This window comes from Saimiri boliviensis, chromosome 12, assembly GCF_048565385.1.
Source record: "Saimiri boliviensis isolate mSaiBol1 chromosome 12, mSaiBol1.pri, whole genome shotgun sequence".
Lineage (NCBI taxonomy): Eukaryota > Metazoa > Chordata > Mammalia > Primates > Cebidae > Saimiri > Saimiri boliviensis.
In genome coordinates this window covers 26,294,379-26,313,189 of record NC_133460.1, presented here as the reverse complement: position 1 = coordinate 26,313,189, position 18,811 = coordinate 26,294,379, and the positions used below count along the sequence as shown (strand labels likewise).

Below are 18,811 nucleotides of genomic sequence, written 5' to 3'. Positions count from 1 at the left end.
ATAAACTATATCACTAAAATCAGTTTCATCTGTTACTTTACACTCCTTAAATGTGGCTGATAGAAAGTGTAAATAACCTTTGTGGGAATTATAGGTGACAGTCATGAGTTTGGCATTTTTGTTCAGCAATACAGGAAGTTCAGAGAAACGCATTATGAAGTACTTACCCTATTTCTCTGGGTAAAGTTTATGAAACTAGAATTCCATTCACAGACAAATTGTTCAAATGGAAAGGCAAGTAAAGATATTGAGGGGAAAGAGACTGACTGGACTCAAGGAAAAGGAATAAATAACAAAACAAATGAAAGTTAATTGTTTAGGATATGGTAATGAAGTTCAATGTAATTAGCAAGTAATGATTGTTGAAAAAGAAGACATAGGTAAAATAAAATAGTCTGACAAACAGATAAAATTGGATCCATTTCTAAACTCCAAATGGATCAGAGAAATATAGGCAAAAAAGAAACTACACAAGTTACTTCATTTTAATCATCCTGGTGGATGTGAACTGGCTTTATGCTTTTAAATCGCACTGCCATGGTGCCTATGAGGATAAGGGCTTTTTATGAGTTTACTGGCTATTTGTATATCTTCTTTTGTCAAGTACACATTTAAAACTTCTGCCCATTATTTTGGTAGTGCTGTATTTTTATTTCTTATTGATTGGCAGATGTTTGTATGTTCTAGATAAGAAAACTTTGTTGGGTCAGCCAGGCATACTGGCTCATGCCTATAGTTTTGGAGGCCAAGGTGGGAGGGTCACTTGAGACCAGGATTTGAGACCAACCTGGCCAACATGGTGAATCCCCAACTCTACTAAAAATACAAAAACTAACCTGGCATAGTGGTGTGCACCTGCAATCCCGGCTACTTGAGAGGCTGAGACACAAGAATCACTTGAACTCAGGAGGCAGAGGCTGTAGTGAGCTCAGATAGTACCACTATACTCCAGCTTAGGTGAAAGAACAAGACTCTGCCTCAAAAAAGAAAGAAGAAAGAAAATGAAGGAAAGAAAGGAAAAGGAAGGGCAGGGGAAGAGAGGTGAGAGGAGGGGGGAGGAGAAGGGGGAAGGGGAGAGTGGAGGGGAAGTGGGAGGAAGAGGCAGAGGGGAGGGAGAGGTGAAGTGGGAGGGAGAGGGAGAGGTGAAGGAGAGGGGAGAGAAGGGGAAGGGGGAAGGAGAGGGGAAGGGGAGGGAAGGGAATGGGGGAAGGGAAGGGGAGGGGAAGGAGAGGGGAGGGAAGGTGGGGAGGGGAAGAGAAGGGGAAGAGGGAGAGAGAGGGGAAGGGCAGGGGAAGTGAGAGAAACCTTTGTCAGATACATGCATAGAGATATGTTATCCCAATCTGCAGCTTACCTTTTCATTATTTTATTGATATCTTTAATCAGAATAGAAGTTCTAAATTTTAATATAATCCATATTTTTTGATCAATTCCTTTACGGTTGGTGCTTTATGTGCCTTTTTTAACAGCACTGTTTACAATAGCAAAGACCTGGAACCAACCCAAATGCCCATCAATGATAGACTGGATAGGGAAAATGTGGTACATATACACCATGGAATATTATGCAGCCATCAAAAACGATGAGTTCATGTCCTTTGTAGGGACATGGATGAACCTGGAAACCATCATTCTCAGCAAACTGACACAAGAGCAGAAAATCAAACACCGCATGTTCTCACTCATAGGTGGGTGTTGAACAATGAGAACACATGGACACAGGGAGGGGAGCACTACACACTGGGGTCTGTTGGGGGGAAATGGGGGAGGGACGAGGGGGTGGGGAGGTGGGAAGAGATAGCATGGGGAGAAATGACAGATACAGGTGAGGGGAAGGAAGGCAGCAAACAGCACTGCCATGAGTGTACCTATGCAACAATCTTGCATGTCCTTCACATGTACCCCAAACTAAAATGCAATAAAAACAACAAAAAAGAAAAACTGTGCACTTAAAAAAAAAATCTTTGTCTATTTTGAATTTAGGAAGATATGTTATCTTCATGTTTGTATCTTTCACACATGTCTATGATCCATCTCCTGTTAACCTTTGTGTGTGGTGTAGAGTAGGGGCTACAGATCTTTTTTTTCATGTGGATATCCAACAAACCCGTCACCATATATAGAAAAGATAATCTCTTTTTCACTGCACTGCAATGTCACTGTTGTCATAAATCAAATGACAATCCTATGAAGTTGTGTTTGGGGCTCTTTATTCTGTTCCTTTGTCTACTTGTCTGCCCTTGTGTTAATACCCCATTGTTCTGATTACATTTGCTTTAATGTAGATCTCGAGAATTGGCACATAAATCCTCCAACTTGCACTCCTCCCTCAAGATTGTCTTGGTCCTTTGTAGTACATATACACTTTAGCATAGCTTTGACAGTCTCTCTCTCTCTCTCTCTCTCTCTCTCTCTCTCTCTCTCTCTCTGTCTCTCTCTGTCTCTCTCTCTCTCATGTACACATACGCAACTAACTGCTGAACAATATTAATAACAAAATAAATAATAATGTAGTTAAAAACTGAAATAATAAATATCCACACATCCACACTGATATCAAGGAATTAGTGAATAATAAGTAGATGAGGAAAGACAGCTCTTCCTTATAGAATTCCAAATAATATAACTAGAAAGATAAGGGGAAATAGAAAATCACCCTTAGTGCACCATAGTAAAATCTGCTGCAAGCAAATTCCACTAATGAATGCAAAATCAGTGGGCAAAACTTCAAGGAAAAACAAGATACTTGCAAGCCTTAACATATCTCCCCTAAGATTCTTACTAATTACTGTGGTGAGTTTTAACACGCCTCCCTTCTGGAGGTGGAGCTTAACTCTATTTAGCTTGAATGTGAACTGGACTCAGGGACTAGCCTCTAACAAATGGGGTCTGGAAAAAAGAAAATTGTAACTTTATAGTAAAGAAACCTAGCAGACACCATCTTAACCAAGTGATCAATATGGGCATCACCATTAACAAGACATATTGATGTCATGTGCCCTGATAACATACAATGAGAAGGGAGCTCCACTTCTATGCTGTTTGTCCCCAAAATCCATAACCCTATGATATCATTTGGCTCTGTGTCCCCACCCAAATCTTATCTCGAACTCCAGCTGTCAAGGGAGAGAAGTGATTGGGTTAGGAGGGTGCTTTCCTCCCTGCTGTTCTCATGATAAGTGAGTGAATTCTCACAAAATATGATGGTATTATAAATGGTAGCTTTTCCTGTGCTCACACACACCCTCTCTTGCCTGCCTCCATGTAAGATGTGCCTGCTTCCCCTTCCACCATGACTGTAAGTTTCCTGAGGACTTCCCAACCATGAGGAACTGCGAGTCAGTTAAACCTCTTTTCATAAACCTGTTCATAGACCCTGCACCAGAAAAGGAACAGCTCAGCCTTACCACCACTGGCTTCTCCACAGGGCTTGATGTGTCTCTAGGGAACAGCCTGCAAAGCCCCAGCTGAGGGATAACATTGTTCATTTGGTCAACCCTTGTATTCTCCCAACTATATTTCAAATTCGCTGAGGTATGAATATCTCCTAAACTGACCAGTTATTTTAGGAACTGTATGTAATCAGTCTTGGCTCTCCTACTACCCAGTCTTGGGTAGTATCTGTATAGCAGTGTGAGAACTGACTAATACACCCCATTTCTAATGCTCAGAAAACCTCAGAGAATACCAAGTTAAAGAACATTCTAAAAAATCACTGGCCACTAGTCTTCAAAAGTGTCAAGGCCATGAAAGAAAAAGAAAGCCTGCACAGCTATCTTGAATTATTGGAAAGCAAGGAGATGTGACAATTAATTGCAGTGTGAGATCCTGGATTTGGACCCTGCACCAGAAAAGGAACAGCAGCAGGTAGACCAAAATCTGGTTAAGTCTGAATTGTAGTTAACAGCAATATACCAGTGTTAATTTCTTAGTTTGACACATGTACCATGGCTATGTAAGAAGCCAACATTAAGAGAAGGTGGATAAAGGTACATGGACCTCTCTGTGCCAGCTTTATGACTTTTCTGGAAATCTAAAATTATTCAAAATCGAAAGCTCTGATATATTTTCTGGAAAACATGTGCAGCAATCTCCTCGGAGTAATTACCAGGTGAATGTATGCAAGCAGATCCACTTTCTATTTTATACATTTCTGAGTATGGTTTTTATCCTTCTTTTGGAAACAGAACATTTACAATAGAAAATAACTGTATTTTTAAGGAGTTACTCTGGGAATTAAGTACGGAGAAAGGTTGGCTTAAAAGCTGACACCTGAAAAGAGAGAAAGCTTTTGTTTGGGGACAAAAGTTTCTAAAACTTTCTGCATGTTTTGAGTTAACAAAGGCACCATTTTGGCATCTGAATTGTGTCTTACGCTTAAGGTACAATAGGAATACAGAAGACAGTTACTTACCAGGGTGACTTTTCTCTGTGGTTTCAGCAGCTTTGGTTTATGGAACGTGGGGGCTATCGGAGCTGTGGAAGTAGGTCAAGGGTTTAGCTTTCAGTTCCTCCCAGAACTCTTAGTGGCTACATATCATGAGCATCAGGGACATACTCTGAGAGGTCTTGGACCCCTTCCTGATCCCAAGGAAGAACTTTCTGATCTAGGCATCATCAGGTGTCCCTCTGTGCGGGTGATCCTCCCCTAGTCTTTGAACATGTTGTCATTTCCCTCAGTAAGGTAAACAAAACAACTCTGCATAAAACTCTGCCAGAGATGCAGATGTTGGGTGTGAAGGTGAGAACCAGATGTACCCAGTGAAGGCTGAAGCTGAGACCTTCCCTGGAGACTCCTTCCTACCCACACACCAGCGCTGATAGCAATAACTCTTGATCCTCATGGCAGCCCTGTGAGGTCATCAGGGAGGGTTTCATTGTCCCCACCTAACAGAAAAAGAAAGTGAGGTCCTTCCCTCTATGTCATATAACTAGTCCTGACCCATTTAGGATTTGAACTTGGCATTGAAAGCCAGGCACTACCACTTACCTCTCTTAAGTCTCACTTTAAACTTGGCATTGAAAGCCAGGCACTACCACTTACCTCTCTTAAGTCTCACTTTAAACTTTTGTAAGGGTGGGTAATGTCTACTGTGGAACGAATGGCATTGAGTGGTATGATGCCTGACCCAGGCAGGCATTCTCTGCTCCCTTCCCTCCCAGGTCTACGCTTTTCATCCCCCTGCAGTACGACCACACCCTCCAGCCCTTCTTTCCACTCCAGTGCTCAGCCTTACCACCACTGGCTTCTCCACAGGGCTTGATGTGTCTCTAGGGAACAGCCTGCAAAGCCCCAGCTGAGGGATAACATTGTTCATTTGGTCAACCCTTGTATTCTCCCAACTATATTTCAAATTCGCTGAGGTATGAATATCTCCTAAACTGACCAGTTATTTTAGGAACTGTATGTAATCAGTCTTGGCTATCCTAATACTCTTGCAGATCTTTCCTCCAGAAACACCCATCTTCCTCACTCACAATGCTCTAAATCATAACTGGAATCACGGGATAGCCCTAATTTTATACCCAGAACAAATTTGAAATAAACTGGACACCTGATTGACATCTTTAAAAATTTAGAGAGCCTTTCTTCCCTGAATGAACCAAGAAGACTTCCTCATCCCAACCCTCCATGTGTGGCACATTTTAATAGTTCAAAGTGAAATCCAATCCGGAGGCATCTGTGGATGCTGACCTTATCCCTGCACAAGCTATGTGAGGTTCTTGCCTCCTTCTCCACCTCCACCCTCAACCCAGATACTGGGCTAAGGGCTGAGATGGCTGAGTACCAGTTATGCCCAGAATCTAGGTGGTGGTCCAGACTTTATAATCATTAAATGTCATATCATGTTCCCCATCTGCCTATGCTCCCTGTCCTAATCCAACATGGAACCCCAGACCCACATGGATCAATAATGACAGTTTCCAGGTAAGAAACTGCAGGCCAGCTCCTTACCTTTGGCAGGGACTGCAGGAGGAACGTCAGGCTTCTCCTTCTGCCTCTTGCCCTTCTTGGGCTGTAGTGGGGCCAAGCTGGTCACACTAGTGACAGTCTCCCCTGAGCTGAAGAAGAAAAAGATTCCAGTGAAGCCAAAGGCAGATTTGTTGCAAAGGAGAAAGGAAAAAAAAAAAAAAACTCCACGATAGCTTCCAATAGTTTCTGAGTGCTCCCTGTTGTACGTATGCAAGGGAAGGTTATCATATGGGTAGACTAGAAGTACTCTGTTCTTTTTTTGGATTTAATTATTTAACTCTTTAATATAAGATGGAAATTTCTGGAACATCATTTTTATTCACTTGTAACATCATGTTGAGGGATTTCCTTAAGCTGAAAAAAGACCTGCTTTTTCATCATAATTTTTCTTCAAAACAGTAAAACTGCACTGAATTTAATTTTAATTCATATTTCAACAATTTGATCTCATTTGGACAATGAATCGCCACATTGACATAGGATAGACAGTCTATCTCTCAGAATCTTGTGTCTCCCCTTGAGCCAGCAGGACTGGTAGGAATTTTTGGCTAAGAAAGTCCATCTTAAGATTAACTTACAAGAAAAGTTATTCTACATCTCGGTTTGGGACAGGGCTGTATTTTGTCTCTGACAAAACAGAGCAAGCCTTGTTGAAGTGAGTCCAACCAAGAAAAACAGAAAACAGGCCCGCCCAGTAACTCCCTATCGAGAGCTGTTTGATTAGAGAGAAGTGCTATTTGTGGGAGCCCGTTGTGGGGTAAGGCTATTTTTCTGGCTCCAATCAGGGCAGGAAGGATGTCGCACGTGCAGAGGCCTTGCTGTAAGAGGTACCAAGTTCTGGCCTGGCTGCCTCCCAGAAGGAGCTTCCTTCCCACAGGGGCGTGGCATTTCTGCTCCATGATACACAGTGGCTGGATTGAATGAACAGGCACTGAACAGGGATCAAAAAGCCACTAATGCTGATTCGACTCTGACTAGAGAGGTGACCTTGGCTTACTTACTCACTTCCCCGGGTTTCCATCCACCAATCTGTAAAACGGGAGGCATATCCTGGCTATCTATCTTTCAGGGTTATGAAGGTCAGATGAGAGTAGTGCCTAAATTAGATGGGACATGAAACGGCTAAACAGCAACTGACCCCAGTCTCCAGTGTGCAGGTGCAGTGTACATGTTTCAAGTTAGTACCCAAGGGAGGATGTTGCTGCCACTTGGGCATTTCATGGTGCCCATGTTTCAGCCCTGTGAGGAGGGCTGCAAGTTTCAACTCGGACCTTGATAAGGAAGTCTTCCTGCCCAGGATAGTACAGCAAAACATCCCCTAGACAGCTGTCCTCCCACTGATAGAGTGATGCTAGAAAGCGCCACAGCAGGACAGACCAGGCAGGTCATGAGAGAGACTGCATTCCTGAGTGACGGGCAGCGGCTCCAGAACACCAGGCAAAGCAGCCCACCTAGATTTCTCAAGGTTTTGAACAAATTCTGAGCAACCATGTTTTTTAGAAACATGGTTAACATGTTTCTAAAATTAACAAATGTAACAGCTATGTTTGTGTCTATCCTATGCAAGGCACTGTGGAAAGAGCTTGGTATCCATAACCTCTGGTCCTCCTTGTTGTGAAAGTGGGGCCTCAGAGAGATCTGGGTCCTTCCCAAAGGTCACCAGCTGGGAAGGGGACATGGGAATTGATCCATGTCAGCGAGCTTACTCTGGCCCTGAAGTAAGGACACAGGACCCAGCCCAGACAGCAGATAACAAGAAAACTGGAAGAGGAACAAGGTTAATAGAGCCAGAGCTACAGTGGCTTCTCCCAGTTTAAATCATCTCTCTAAAGAGGAAGTACCAGAAGGAGACATCAACATTCCATAGCATTTCAAGTCTGATATAGATTCAGTGTGGGGAACCCAGAGCACCATTGAAGCTGCTCAAATTCCTGCCCCAAAGGGAGGAGGAGAGGCCAATCCAGGTACTGGGGTCCTGAGGACTGTGAATGTGGCTGGTGCCCAAGACCCAAGACCATCCTAGGAAGGATGGGCAGAGAAGGAGGAAGGCATGTGCCTGGAAATTGCCTGGAACAAGTGATGTCAGCTGCCAAAATGAAGGTGGCTAGCCAGGTGGGGATTTTGTGCCTCTAGCACTAACAGTATTTGGGAGCAGAAGGCGGGGAGCAGGAGGAACAGCACAAACTGAGCTGATTCCGCCAAAGAACATAATTATAACTAAGAAGCATGCATCCAGCCACACTCTGCTTTCAAAACTAAATGTGAGAACAAAGCAACTTGTGCTGAACCATGGTGCCTGTGGCATCACCAGTCCTCATCCTTGACTCTAATATCCCTGGGCCATCAAATGGTCCTTCTAATATGGCCTCTCTGGGATATGCAGTGAACCGTGTGAGCCAAGGGACTTTCATATATCCAGCCATCTCAAAGACGCCAGGTGCTTCCTCTGGCCCAGGGCAATCTTTGCACCTGGACATATGAATTACAAATCAAAATGCTGCTTTGACATCTGTTCAGTCTTACTCCTTGAATGAGTAGGTACCCCTCCTCCTGGGCACAAAGCTGTCTGTCACACACTCCAAAGGGATTTACTGTGGTCTGACCCGGGACACCTGGGGATGTCGCATGCTTTTGTCAAGCCAAAGGTCCCCATCCAGAAACCCTTAGTGCATGAGGCTAAGGGAGCTGTGTTGGCTCCAGTCCTGCCAACATCATTCCAGGCCCCCTGAGCTCTTCTTGCTCCACATGTCTTTCAAAGGCATAGCTTCAGCTGGTTATTTTATTTCCAGAAATGTCCATGTGTTTCCTGTCTTCCTGCCTATCTCGGTTCTGACAAGAGGATGTCTGACACAGACGAGGTAGGGATCCATCAGTTCCTTTACAAGCAGCTCTATGGCCCCCTTCCAAGATTTCACACAGCACGCTTGCCACCCCATAACCCTGTGCCCAGAGCACCATGTGCAGAATCTTGAAACGGAAGCACTGGTCTCTACAACTATGGTGGCAATTTGCCATTATCTTTTAAAGTAAAATGAACAATATTAACAACTGTAGATACTCCTTCTTCCCAAGATCAGCTGCTATTGATAAAGGCCAAGGACTCATGCAACAGGACAAGTTTCCTGAAGTCTCGCCTTAGGCTTTTTGAACTTGCTCCTGCAGGTTTTCCCTGCCACTGAAACACACAATTTCAATTGCTGCCGTATGCCGGGAGCTGCTTAAAAGTGGTAGAACTTCACTTTCAGGATGGACGAATGGTGCTACCCACTCACAGGGACTCTTTGAAATGATTCTTTTCCATTAAGTGGGTGACACAAGAAAAGCACATAGAATTGTCTAGTGATAGTAAGTGCTTACTGGGAGTCACCTATCATGATCTTACCAGCATTATTATCATCATTATTATCATGGAATCTGCTCTCTGAGCCCTTAAATCGGGAGCAGGGCAAAGCAGTATTCTCTACAACCCAAGCGAGTACCTACACACCCAGAAAGGACACCAGACCCCTGTGGGTCATGGAGCTACGCTCTCTGCTGCATCTGCTCCGTGACATTTCTGCACATATCCTCTGCACAGCATTAGAATAAAACCTGCTCCTTTGTGAGGTATTTGCCAAGCCATCTCCCTGTCCACAGTGGCCCCATGGCCTTTACAATAAATGCCTCTAATGCCTTCCACCCAGCAATCTGTAAAATGGGAGGCATATCCTGGCTACCTATCTTGCAGGGTTATAAGGGTCAGATGAGAGAGTAGTTCCTAAATTAGACGGGGTATGAAACGGCTAAATAGCAACTGACCCTAGTCTCCAGTGTGCAGGTGCAGTGTGGACGTTTCACGGTACTACCCAGGGAGGATGATGTTGCCACTTGGGTATTTCATGGTGCCCATGTTTCAGCCCTGTGATGAGGACTGCGAATTTCAACTCAGACTTTGATGAGAAAATCTTCCTGCCAGGAGAGTACAGCATAATATCCCCTAGAGAGCTGCTCGCTTGGGTTGCAGAGAATACTGCCTTGCCCTGTTCCCGATTCAAGGGCTCAGAGAGCAGATTCCGTGGTAATAATGATGATAACAATGCTGGTAAGGTCATGATAGGTGACTCCCAGTAAGCACTTACTATCACCAGAGACAATTCTTTGTGCATGGCATATGTCACCCACTTAATGGAAAAGACTCATTTCAGAGTCCCTGTGAGTGGGTGGCACCATTCATCCATCCTGAAAGTGAAGTTCTGCCACTTTTAAGCAGCTCCTGGCATACTGCAGCAATTGACTTTGTGTGTTTCAGTGGCAGGAAAAGCTGCTGGAGCAAGTTCAAAAAGCCTAAGGTGAGACGTTAGGAAACTTGTCCTGTTTGCGTGAGTCCTTGGCATTACATCACCCAAGAAGCTCATTCTTGGAGCCACTCAGAAGCTCCTGCAGCTGTGAGAGAAGGCCTTCCTTTGCATTTCCCTGCTGGCTTCATGAAGTCCACAGCAGAGGCTTTACCAAGCTGGTGTTTTTGTTTGAGCTAACATTTCCGTACACAAGATACCTTGGTGGTGCTCTACAGGGTCGCAGGCTTGTGTCCTAGTAATAAAGGCAGGGAGAGGTGACTCCTCAGCATCTGCCCAGCCAGGGGTAGGGCCATGTTTGGGTGGGAGACCCTACCCGCTACTCAGCCTTAGTCCATGCTGGAGGCCTCTCCACTAACAGGGAGTGCAGGGTTGTGCTTGCTGATTAGGAAGAAAGATGACTCATTCACAAAGGCCATGGATGGATTCATGTGAGCTGACCCCTGCTGGCACCTGTCCCTGCCCAGGGGAGCCTGCCTGGCCTGGGTGCTCATCACCACCTGGACACAGTACTTCCCAGAGAAGGGCAGGGACTGAAAGCTACCACCCTGTGTCTCTCTGGCTAGAGCTGTCCTGAGGCCTGCCCACTGTAACATCTCTAGTTAGGTGACTCTGCAAGGTTCCTTCCCAGACAAGACCATCTGAGCTGGCTTTTCTGTCACCTGGTATATTAGCTCATTTGTGTTGTTATAAAGGAATATCTGAGATTGGGAAATTTATTAAAAAGGTTTATTTTGGCTCATGGTTCTGCAAGCTGTACAAGAAGCATGGTGCTGGCATCTGCCTCTGGGCCTCTGGTGAGGGCCTCAGAAGCTTCTAATTATGGCGGAAGGCAAAGAAGGAGCCTGCATATCACCCAGCGAGAGAGGAAGCAAGACTAAGAGGAAGGAGGGGCTAGGCTCTTTCACAGAACCAGATCTCATGTGAATTCATCAGGTGAGAACTCATTCATTGCAAGGACAGACCAAGCCATTCATGCAGGATCCACTCCCATGACCCAAACACCTTCCACCAAGCCCATCTCCAACATTGGCAATTACATTTCCACAGAGATTTGGAGGGGACAAACATCCAAACCATATCACTTGGATTCAGAAGGTTCGTAAATTAGAGAGGGCTACTCATTGGTCTAATCGTTGGCAGTTTTATCCATACCCTTAGTCTGGGGAAACCAATTGTGCCTTGCAGAGTTTTTCTGAGGATGAGAAATAAATCCATAGAGAGCTGGGCTGCACGAGTCCACGACCATTGTTCTCTCATCAAATTCTTATGGAGACCCTTAGCAACAGTGACCACAGGCAAGTCTATACCTGTCTGTGGAGGATAAAACATTCCCAGAAAGTTTGAGTAAGTGGCCCAAGGTCACAAAGCCACCAAGAGGCATAACTTGACCTGACACTGAAACTGTTAGAATCCAGGTACATGTTCTTTATACAAGGAACCACCCCTATCTCACAGGCCTGCCCTGCCCATTCCCATCCCTGTCTGGAGGGCTGCAGAAGAAGGACACTGGGCCTGAGTGCTGGGGTGGGGTAGGGACATAACAAGGCAGTAATGACCGTGGGGATGTGGGAGGGAAGTGGCCAGGGAGACCCATCCATGTGTCTACTGCCCCCATCCTCACCACCTTGCTTACTCAGGTGAACGTGGGCAGAGGGAGGGCACAAGCATGCATGTGGGTTAAAACCCAAGCAAGCAACAATGAGAAATGGCTGGGGCACAGCATAAGTCTCTTTAGAGTCCTGGTGTTCTCTGAAACTGAATGTTCACTCAGGAGGAGAAGGACTTGACTCTGACACATGTCCCAGAAAAGCTCCTGCAAGAGCTGATTGATCTGACCCTACAACTGATCACAGTAAAGCTTGTTCATTTTGGTGAAATTTGCATTTGAATTGGACCTCTCAAAGTCAAGGGGCTGCAATGTCTCTGCGGCCTTCCTCAGCTTCTGCAACTATACCTTGTTGCTTTTCCTTCCATTGGCTTGCTTTCTGTACCATTCATTGCTGCACTGTAACTTCCCTCATTGAAAAGTACTTTATTGTCTCGACCCCATAAGAAGAGGTAAAGCAAAAGGCCGGCAGACATCTGGCTGAAAATTGCCTTTGTGGTGCCCCTTCAGTCCTCTCCACCACTTTCTTTAGCTTGCCCTGCAGGAGGGAAAGCATCTGAACCCAGTGGAGAGGCATTGCAGAGAGGACGGCATCACAGCTCTGGGCAAATGGGGGTATTTCATTTTTACTCTGAGTTTCCAGGCATTTTTGGAGCAATTTTGTATCCTCCAGCTGAGCTGCTCTCAAGGCTGTCCTCCCCGGGAAGGGTAAATTTTTTTTTTTTTTTTTTTTTTTTTTTTTTAGGCAGAGTTTCGCTCTTGTTACCCAGGCTGGAGTGCAATGGCACAATCTCAGCTCACCGCAACCTCCGCCTCCTGGGTTCAGGCAATTCTCCTGCCTCAGCCTCCTGAGTAGCTGGGATTACAGGCACACACTACCATGCCCAGCTAATTTTTGTATTTTTAGTAGAAACGGGGTTTCACCATGTTGACCAGGATGGTCTCGATCTCTTGACCTCGTGATCCACCCGCCTCGGCCTCCCAAAGTGCTGGGATTACAGGCTTGAGCCACCGCGCGGGCACATTTAACCTCATAGATCCCTGAGACGCTGCTTAGGTCCAGCTCTCGGCTCTGCTTCCTCAGAGCGGTCCGCCTTGGGAAAGGAACAGTCTCCCACTCCTGAAGCTCAGGGCCACCCCTCCCAGAAGATGGCAACTTCCAACCTTGGGGACAATATATTTATTTTCCTTCCATTTGAACTCTTCTTAGCAAGTCATGGAATTCCCTTGAGTCTCCAGGTTCTGCCCTGGTCACTTGGCAAGGCCCCTCGTTCAGTGACCGCAGCCTCACAGCCAGCACACGGGCCTCTTCCGGAGGCCCTTCCCTTCCCCTGCCTGAGCTTTTCCAAACCAGATATCTTGCCCTGACCCTGTGCTTTCTGCCTGTCCCCTCTTAGGAGGAAGTGGTCAGAAGTCAGGAAAGGGCATTTGTCCTGATCACAGCTTCAGGGCCCTGTTTGCCCATGACAGCAGCACAGAGCAGGCAGACAGATGAGGATGCTGGGACCTGGGAGTTCCTGGCACAACAGGGACAGGAGGAACTGCCTGGGCTGCAGAGACAGAGCACAATTCAGGCCAAAGCCAGGTATGAAGGCAATAATTGACCAGTTCACTAGCCAGGCACTGTGACAGCCAATCTGGGGTGCACTAAGTCAAACAGGCATGAGGTTCTAATTGGGAAAATGAACACAAAGTTGGCCAGGAGCTGACTACCAGGTTTATGGGTCAAGCCTTGGCCCCAACAGGGTCCTGGGATGAAGGCAGAGTAAATGCAGGCTTTCTAGAGGCAAATCTGTGGGTTGACCCAACAGGAGACTGCTCATAGGGAGAACTGCCACTCAGACACCCAATCAACCTGACAGTGCGCAGCCTGGCTGGCAGAGAAGAAGGCAGCCTTTGAACAAGATTCTGTGGTCATCCTGACCTCAGTTATCCCAGGGCTGAGGGGAGATCAAACTCTAATGTCCACCAGGGTGGGATGGCATCCTTGCTCTCCTTCCAGCCTCAGTCAGCCCCAGCTCAGAATGGGGCAACTGTAAGGGAAAGAAGAGGGGCCCCAGTCACCAGAGGCTGCTTGCTAGACACAAAAGGCCAGATATAAACATCACAGAAAGCAAATCCTGAGCACGCTGGTGGGCTGATCCTTCACAGCTCTAACCATCTCCAGCCATTACCCAAGTCTGAAATGCCAGAATCACCCTGGTCTTCGGGGCTTCATGGGGGACATATACTTTTAAAAAGACACAAATTGTTTTATTGAGGCATAGTTGATGTGCTATAAAATGTACTGATCCTAAGTGTACAATTCAATAGCTTTTAGATTTATGCATCATTACAAAACAATTTTAAAACACTTCTATCACCCCCAAAGGTTCCACCTTGTATATTTATAGTTAATCCCCACTCCCATCCTCAGCTCTAGGAAACCACAAACCCACTTTCTGTCTCCATAAATTTACCTTTCCTAGACATTTAATAAGAATGGAATCATACGATATGTAATTTTTTGCACCTGGCTTTTTCCACTTAGTATTGTTGGGGCTCATCCATGCTTTGGTCCATACCCACAGAATTCCTTTTTATTACTAAGTGATACCTCACTGGGTGGATATATTAATTTTGTTTTCTCATTCACGAGTTGATGGATATATCTAGATTGTCCCTGGTTTCTGGTTATCATGAACACAGCAGCTATGAACAATGTATACATGTTTTTGTGAGACATAGGCTTTCACTTCTCTTGGATAGAGTCCTACGAGCGGAACTGCTGGGTCACAGGGTAACTTTAATGTTTTCACAAACCACCAAATTGTTTTCCCAAGTGGTGGAATCATTTTATATTCCCACCAGCAATGTACAAAGACCCAATTTCTATACATTCTTGCCAGAACTTGGCATTGTCTTTTGGATTATAGCCATTGTAGTGGTGTTATAGTGATACCACATTGTGGTTTTAATTCGCACTTCCCTAATGAGTAATGATACTGAATATCTTTCACGTACTTGCTTGCCATTTGGATATCTTCTTTAGAAAAATATCTATTCAAATCTTTCATGCCTATTTTTAATTGTGTTTTCTGTCACATCATTACTGAGTTGTGAGAGGTCTTTATGTATTTTGGGAACAAATTCTTTATTGGTTTATCTGATTTGCAAGTATGGGGCTTATTTATCTTTTCGCTTTCTTAACGGTGTCTTTAGAAATGCAAAGGTTTTTAATTACATCAATTCTTTCATTTATGAATCCTGTGTTTACTGTCACATTGCCCAAACCAAGGTCACAAAGATTTTCTCCTCTTTTCTTTTAGAAATGTTGTAATTTTAGCTTTTACATTTAGGTTTAAGATCCATTTTTAGTTAGTTTTGGAGGCAATGTGAAGCAAGGGTCTCAGTTCATTTTTCTATACATGGATACCCACGTGTCCCAGCACTGTCCCTCAAAAGAACTAAGCTCTCCCTTTAGAACTGTCCTGCCATCTCTGTCAAAATTCAGTTGGCCATAAATATAAGGATTTATTTCTGGACTCTCTTTATATCTTTATCTATATACTTTATGCCAATACTTCAGTGTCTCCATTAGCCTAGCATTAGAATAAGTTTTGGACAGAAGAACTGTAAGTCCTCAAACTTTGTTATTTTTCAAATGTATATATATAATCTAAAATCAGCTTGTCACTTTCAACAAAAAGCTGTTAAATTCCACATTTGGAGATTTTCCTGCCACCATTTTGTTATGAATTTCTAGTCTGATTTCACTAGGCTCAGAGAACACATTCTCTATGATTTCAATTATTTTAAATTTGTTGAGGTTTTCTTTTTGCTCAGGATATGATCTATTTTGATGAATGTCTCATGGAGGCTTAAAAAAAATGTGGCTTTTTAGTGTTGGTTAGAGTGTTTGATCTGTCTCAATTGAGCACCATTGGTAGATTGTGTTATTTAGATCATCAACATCCATGCTAATTTTCTATCTACAGCAAGCTTATCAGTTGCTGAAGGGGAGGAATTAAAGGCCCTAACTAAAACTACAGATTTACCTATTTCTTCTCTCAGCTCTTTCAGTTTTTGCTGTTTAAATTTTGTGGTTCTGTTGTTTGATGTGTACTCATGTGGAAACTTGTCTTTCTGATGGATCGATCCTTTATCATCTAATGTCCCTCTTCACCTCTAGTAAGGTTTTGTGCTCTGAAGTCCATTTTATCAGCTATAGTATATTCACAGCTGATTTATTTTATTCTTTGTGTGCTATATCTTTCTCCATCATTTTACTTTCAATCTACTTATGTCACTGTGTATAAAGTGAATTTCCTATAAAAAGCGTACAGTTAGGTCATTTTTCTAATCCACTCTGCCAGTCTCTGTGATTTGACTGATGCATTTAGACAATTTACATTTAAAATAAATAGTATTTCAGTGATTAAAGCTATCATATTATTGTTTGTTTTCCGGTTATTTCCTGTAGTTCTCATTCCTCTGTTTCTTTATGTTACTTGCATATATTTTAAGATCTATCTATAGTGATTCTGAATATATTGTTTTTGAAAATTTATTTTAGTGATTGCTTTGGGCATTACAGTATAAATATGCAACTTCACACAGTCTACCTGCACCAACATTCCATTGCTTTGAATGGACTTCTGACTTCTATTTAGGTCTTTTTACCTGACTCACTTTTAAACAGTGTTGTCCTGAGCATCAGACAGTTTGTAATTTTTATTTAAATCCTCAAATGTGATTTTTAAAACTCATAACTATTCATGGAAAGAACAGTCTACCATATGTACTCTTATTTCTGCTCTTTCCATTATTGCCTCTTCCTTCCTAAGGCTCCAAATTTTTTTTCTATTTCAAGATTGTATTTTAGTCATTATTTTAAAGTAGGTCTGCTAGTGGCAACTTCTTTTAGCTTTCCTTCTTCTGAGAATGTCTTTATTTTCCTTTCATTCCTGGAGAATAGTTTTGATGGATATAAAAATTGGGGGTTGACAATTCTTTTATTTCAGTATTTGAAAATGTGCCACTTCTTTCTGCCCTTCATGGATTCAGAGCAGAAATGAACTGTCATTCAAATTTGTTTTCTGTTCAATTATGTGTTTTTAAGTGGATTTTATTGAGGTTATCATGTTTGGCATGTACTCAGTTTCTTAAACCTATAGAGCTTTGTCTTTTGCCAAGTTTGCGGCATTTTCAGCCATGAGGTCTTCTAATACTTTTTTATACCTACTCTGTTTATCCTCTCCTTCTGGAACTCTGAGGATAGAATGTTGGATCTTTTGTCCTGTAGGTCCTTGAGGTCTATTCATTTTTTGCTTGTTTTTAGTCTATTTTCTCTCTGTTGTTCAGATTAGATAAATGCTGTTGATCTATCCTCCTCCACTTCACAAACTATCCACTGACATCTCCACTGTACTACTGAGCCCAACCAGTGAATTTTTCATTTCTGTTTTTGTACTTTTTAGTGCTATAATTTCCATTTGTTTGTATTTTTTAAAAAACAACTTCTCTTTATTGGCTGAGATGTTCTGTTTTGTCAGTTGTTTTAAGAGAATTTGAATTGATCATTGAATCTTTTTTTCATATAAACTGTTTTAAGGCTGGGCACAGTGGCTCACACCTGTAATCCCAGCACTTTGAGAGGCTGAAATCAGGAGTTTGAGATCAGCCTGGCCAACATGGTGAAACCCCGTCTCTACTAAAACTACAAAAAAATAATAATAATAATAGTTGGGTGTGGTGGCAGGTGCCCATAATCCCAGCTACTTGGGAGGCTGAGGCAGGAGAACTGCTCGAACCCAGGAGACAGAGGTTGCAGTGAACCAAGATCACACCATTGCACTCCAGCCTGATCATTGCACTCCAGCATCATCATAACTGTCTCAAAAAAAAAAAAAAATACTGCTTTAAAATCTTTGTCAGATAATTCCAGTACCTGATTCATCTCAGTGTTGATCTGATCAATTACCTCTCCTCATTCAAGTTGTGATTTTTGTGGTTTTTAAAATGATGGGTGATTTTTTTAATAATATCCTGTTAGAAGGTTCCAGGTCTTATTTAAATCTCGTATTTTTGTAGGCAGTCACCCAGGTTTATCGTGTAATCCTGGTCTGCTTCTATGGGTTATAGTTCCAATGGCGTTTTCATTTTCAGAGCCTTTACAGTATTATTTTGGTCTGTTTGATTTACATGGTGCCACTGGGCCCTGCTGGGGCTGCCAGAGAGGGCAGAGGGAGTTTCCTCAGATTTGGAATCTGGATGGTTTTCATTAGGGGAGAGAAGCCTCACGTCCATGGAGATGAAGAAGCTTCCTTGCTGGGCCACTTTTGTGTCCAGGTGCCTCTTGCTGGCTCCTCCTTGAAGACTTGGTGTCACCTGGTTGAGAAAGGGAGTCTCAGCCTGGAAGAAAAAGTGAGTTCTTCCTCTGGTGCTTATTGTGGGAGGAGCTCCTGATACATCCTTTTTGTAGCTGATGCTGAGCTCACTTGTCATTTTCAGAGGAACTCCCCTTCAATCCAGGAAAGGAATGATCTTCCCTGAATGTTTTCTGTTGCTAGACTGGAGTAGGAAAAAAGCAGGTCTGGGTGACCTTCTGCTGTTGGATGGGAAAACACAAGATGTATTACAGCTGTGTTACTCCTCCAGTCCTGGGATCCCGAACCAGTTTACCTCTTTTCACCACCTTTCAAAGTCTTCATTTGGTTGTCTTTCATGTTATTTCCAAGGTTTATAGCTTTACTTAGCAGAGAAGAGAAGGAAGAAACAGACCTATGCCATCTCGTCTGGATCAGAAGTTCCACATTTTTAAACACTTTGATTAGCAATATCTCTTATAAGTATTATGTTACCTTTAAGGTATGTCTAACCAGCTAAAAGTAGGGCATACAATAAGTCAGCATT

The 18,811-nt window shown here is 43.5% G+C and overlaps 1 protein-coding gene across 1 annotated transcript in view; it reads right to left on the bottom strand.

The window, feature by feature from the left end:
* The window catches only part of VSTM4 (V-set and transmembrane domain containing 4), an 89,901-nt gene that overhangs the window by 24,403 nt on the left and 46,687 nt on the right, over positions 1-18,811 (bottom strand). The window contains exons 6-7 of the mRNA XM_039478102.2: positions 5,957-6,063; positions 4,415-4,476 (exon numbers count right to left, since the gene is read on the bottom strand). Of these exons, the coding sequence (XP_039334036.1) occupies positions 4,415-4,476; positions 5,957-6,063 (169 nt within the window). The remainder of the gene's footprint in view (positions 1-4,414; positions 4,477-5,956; positions 6,064-18,811) is intronic.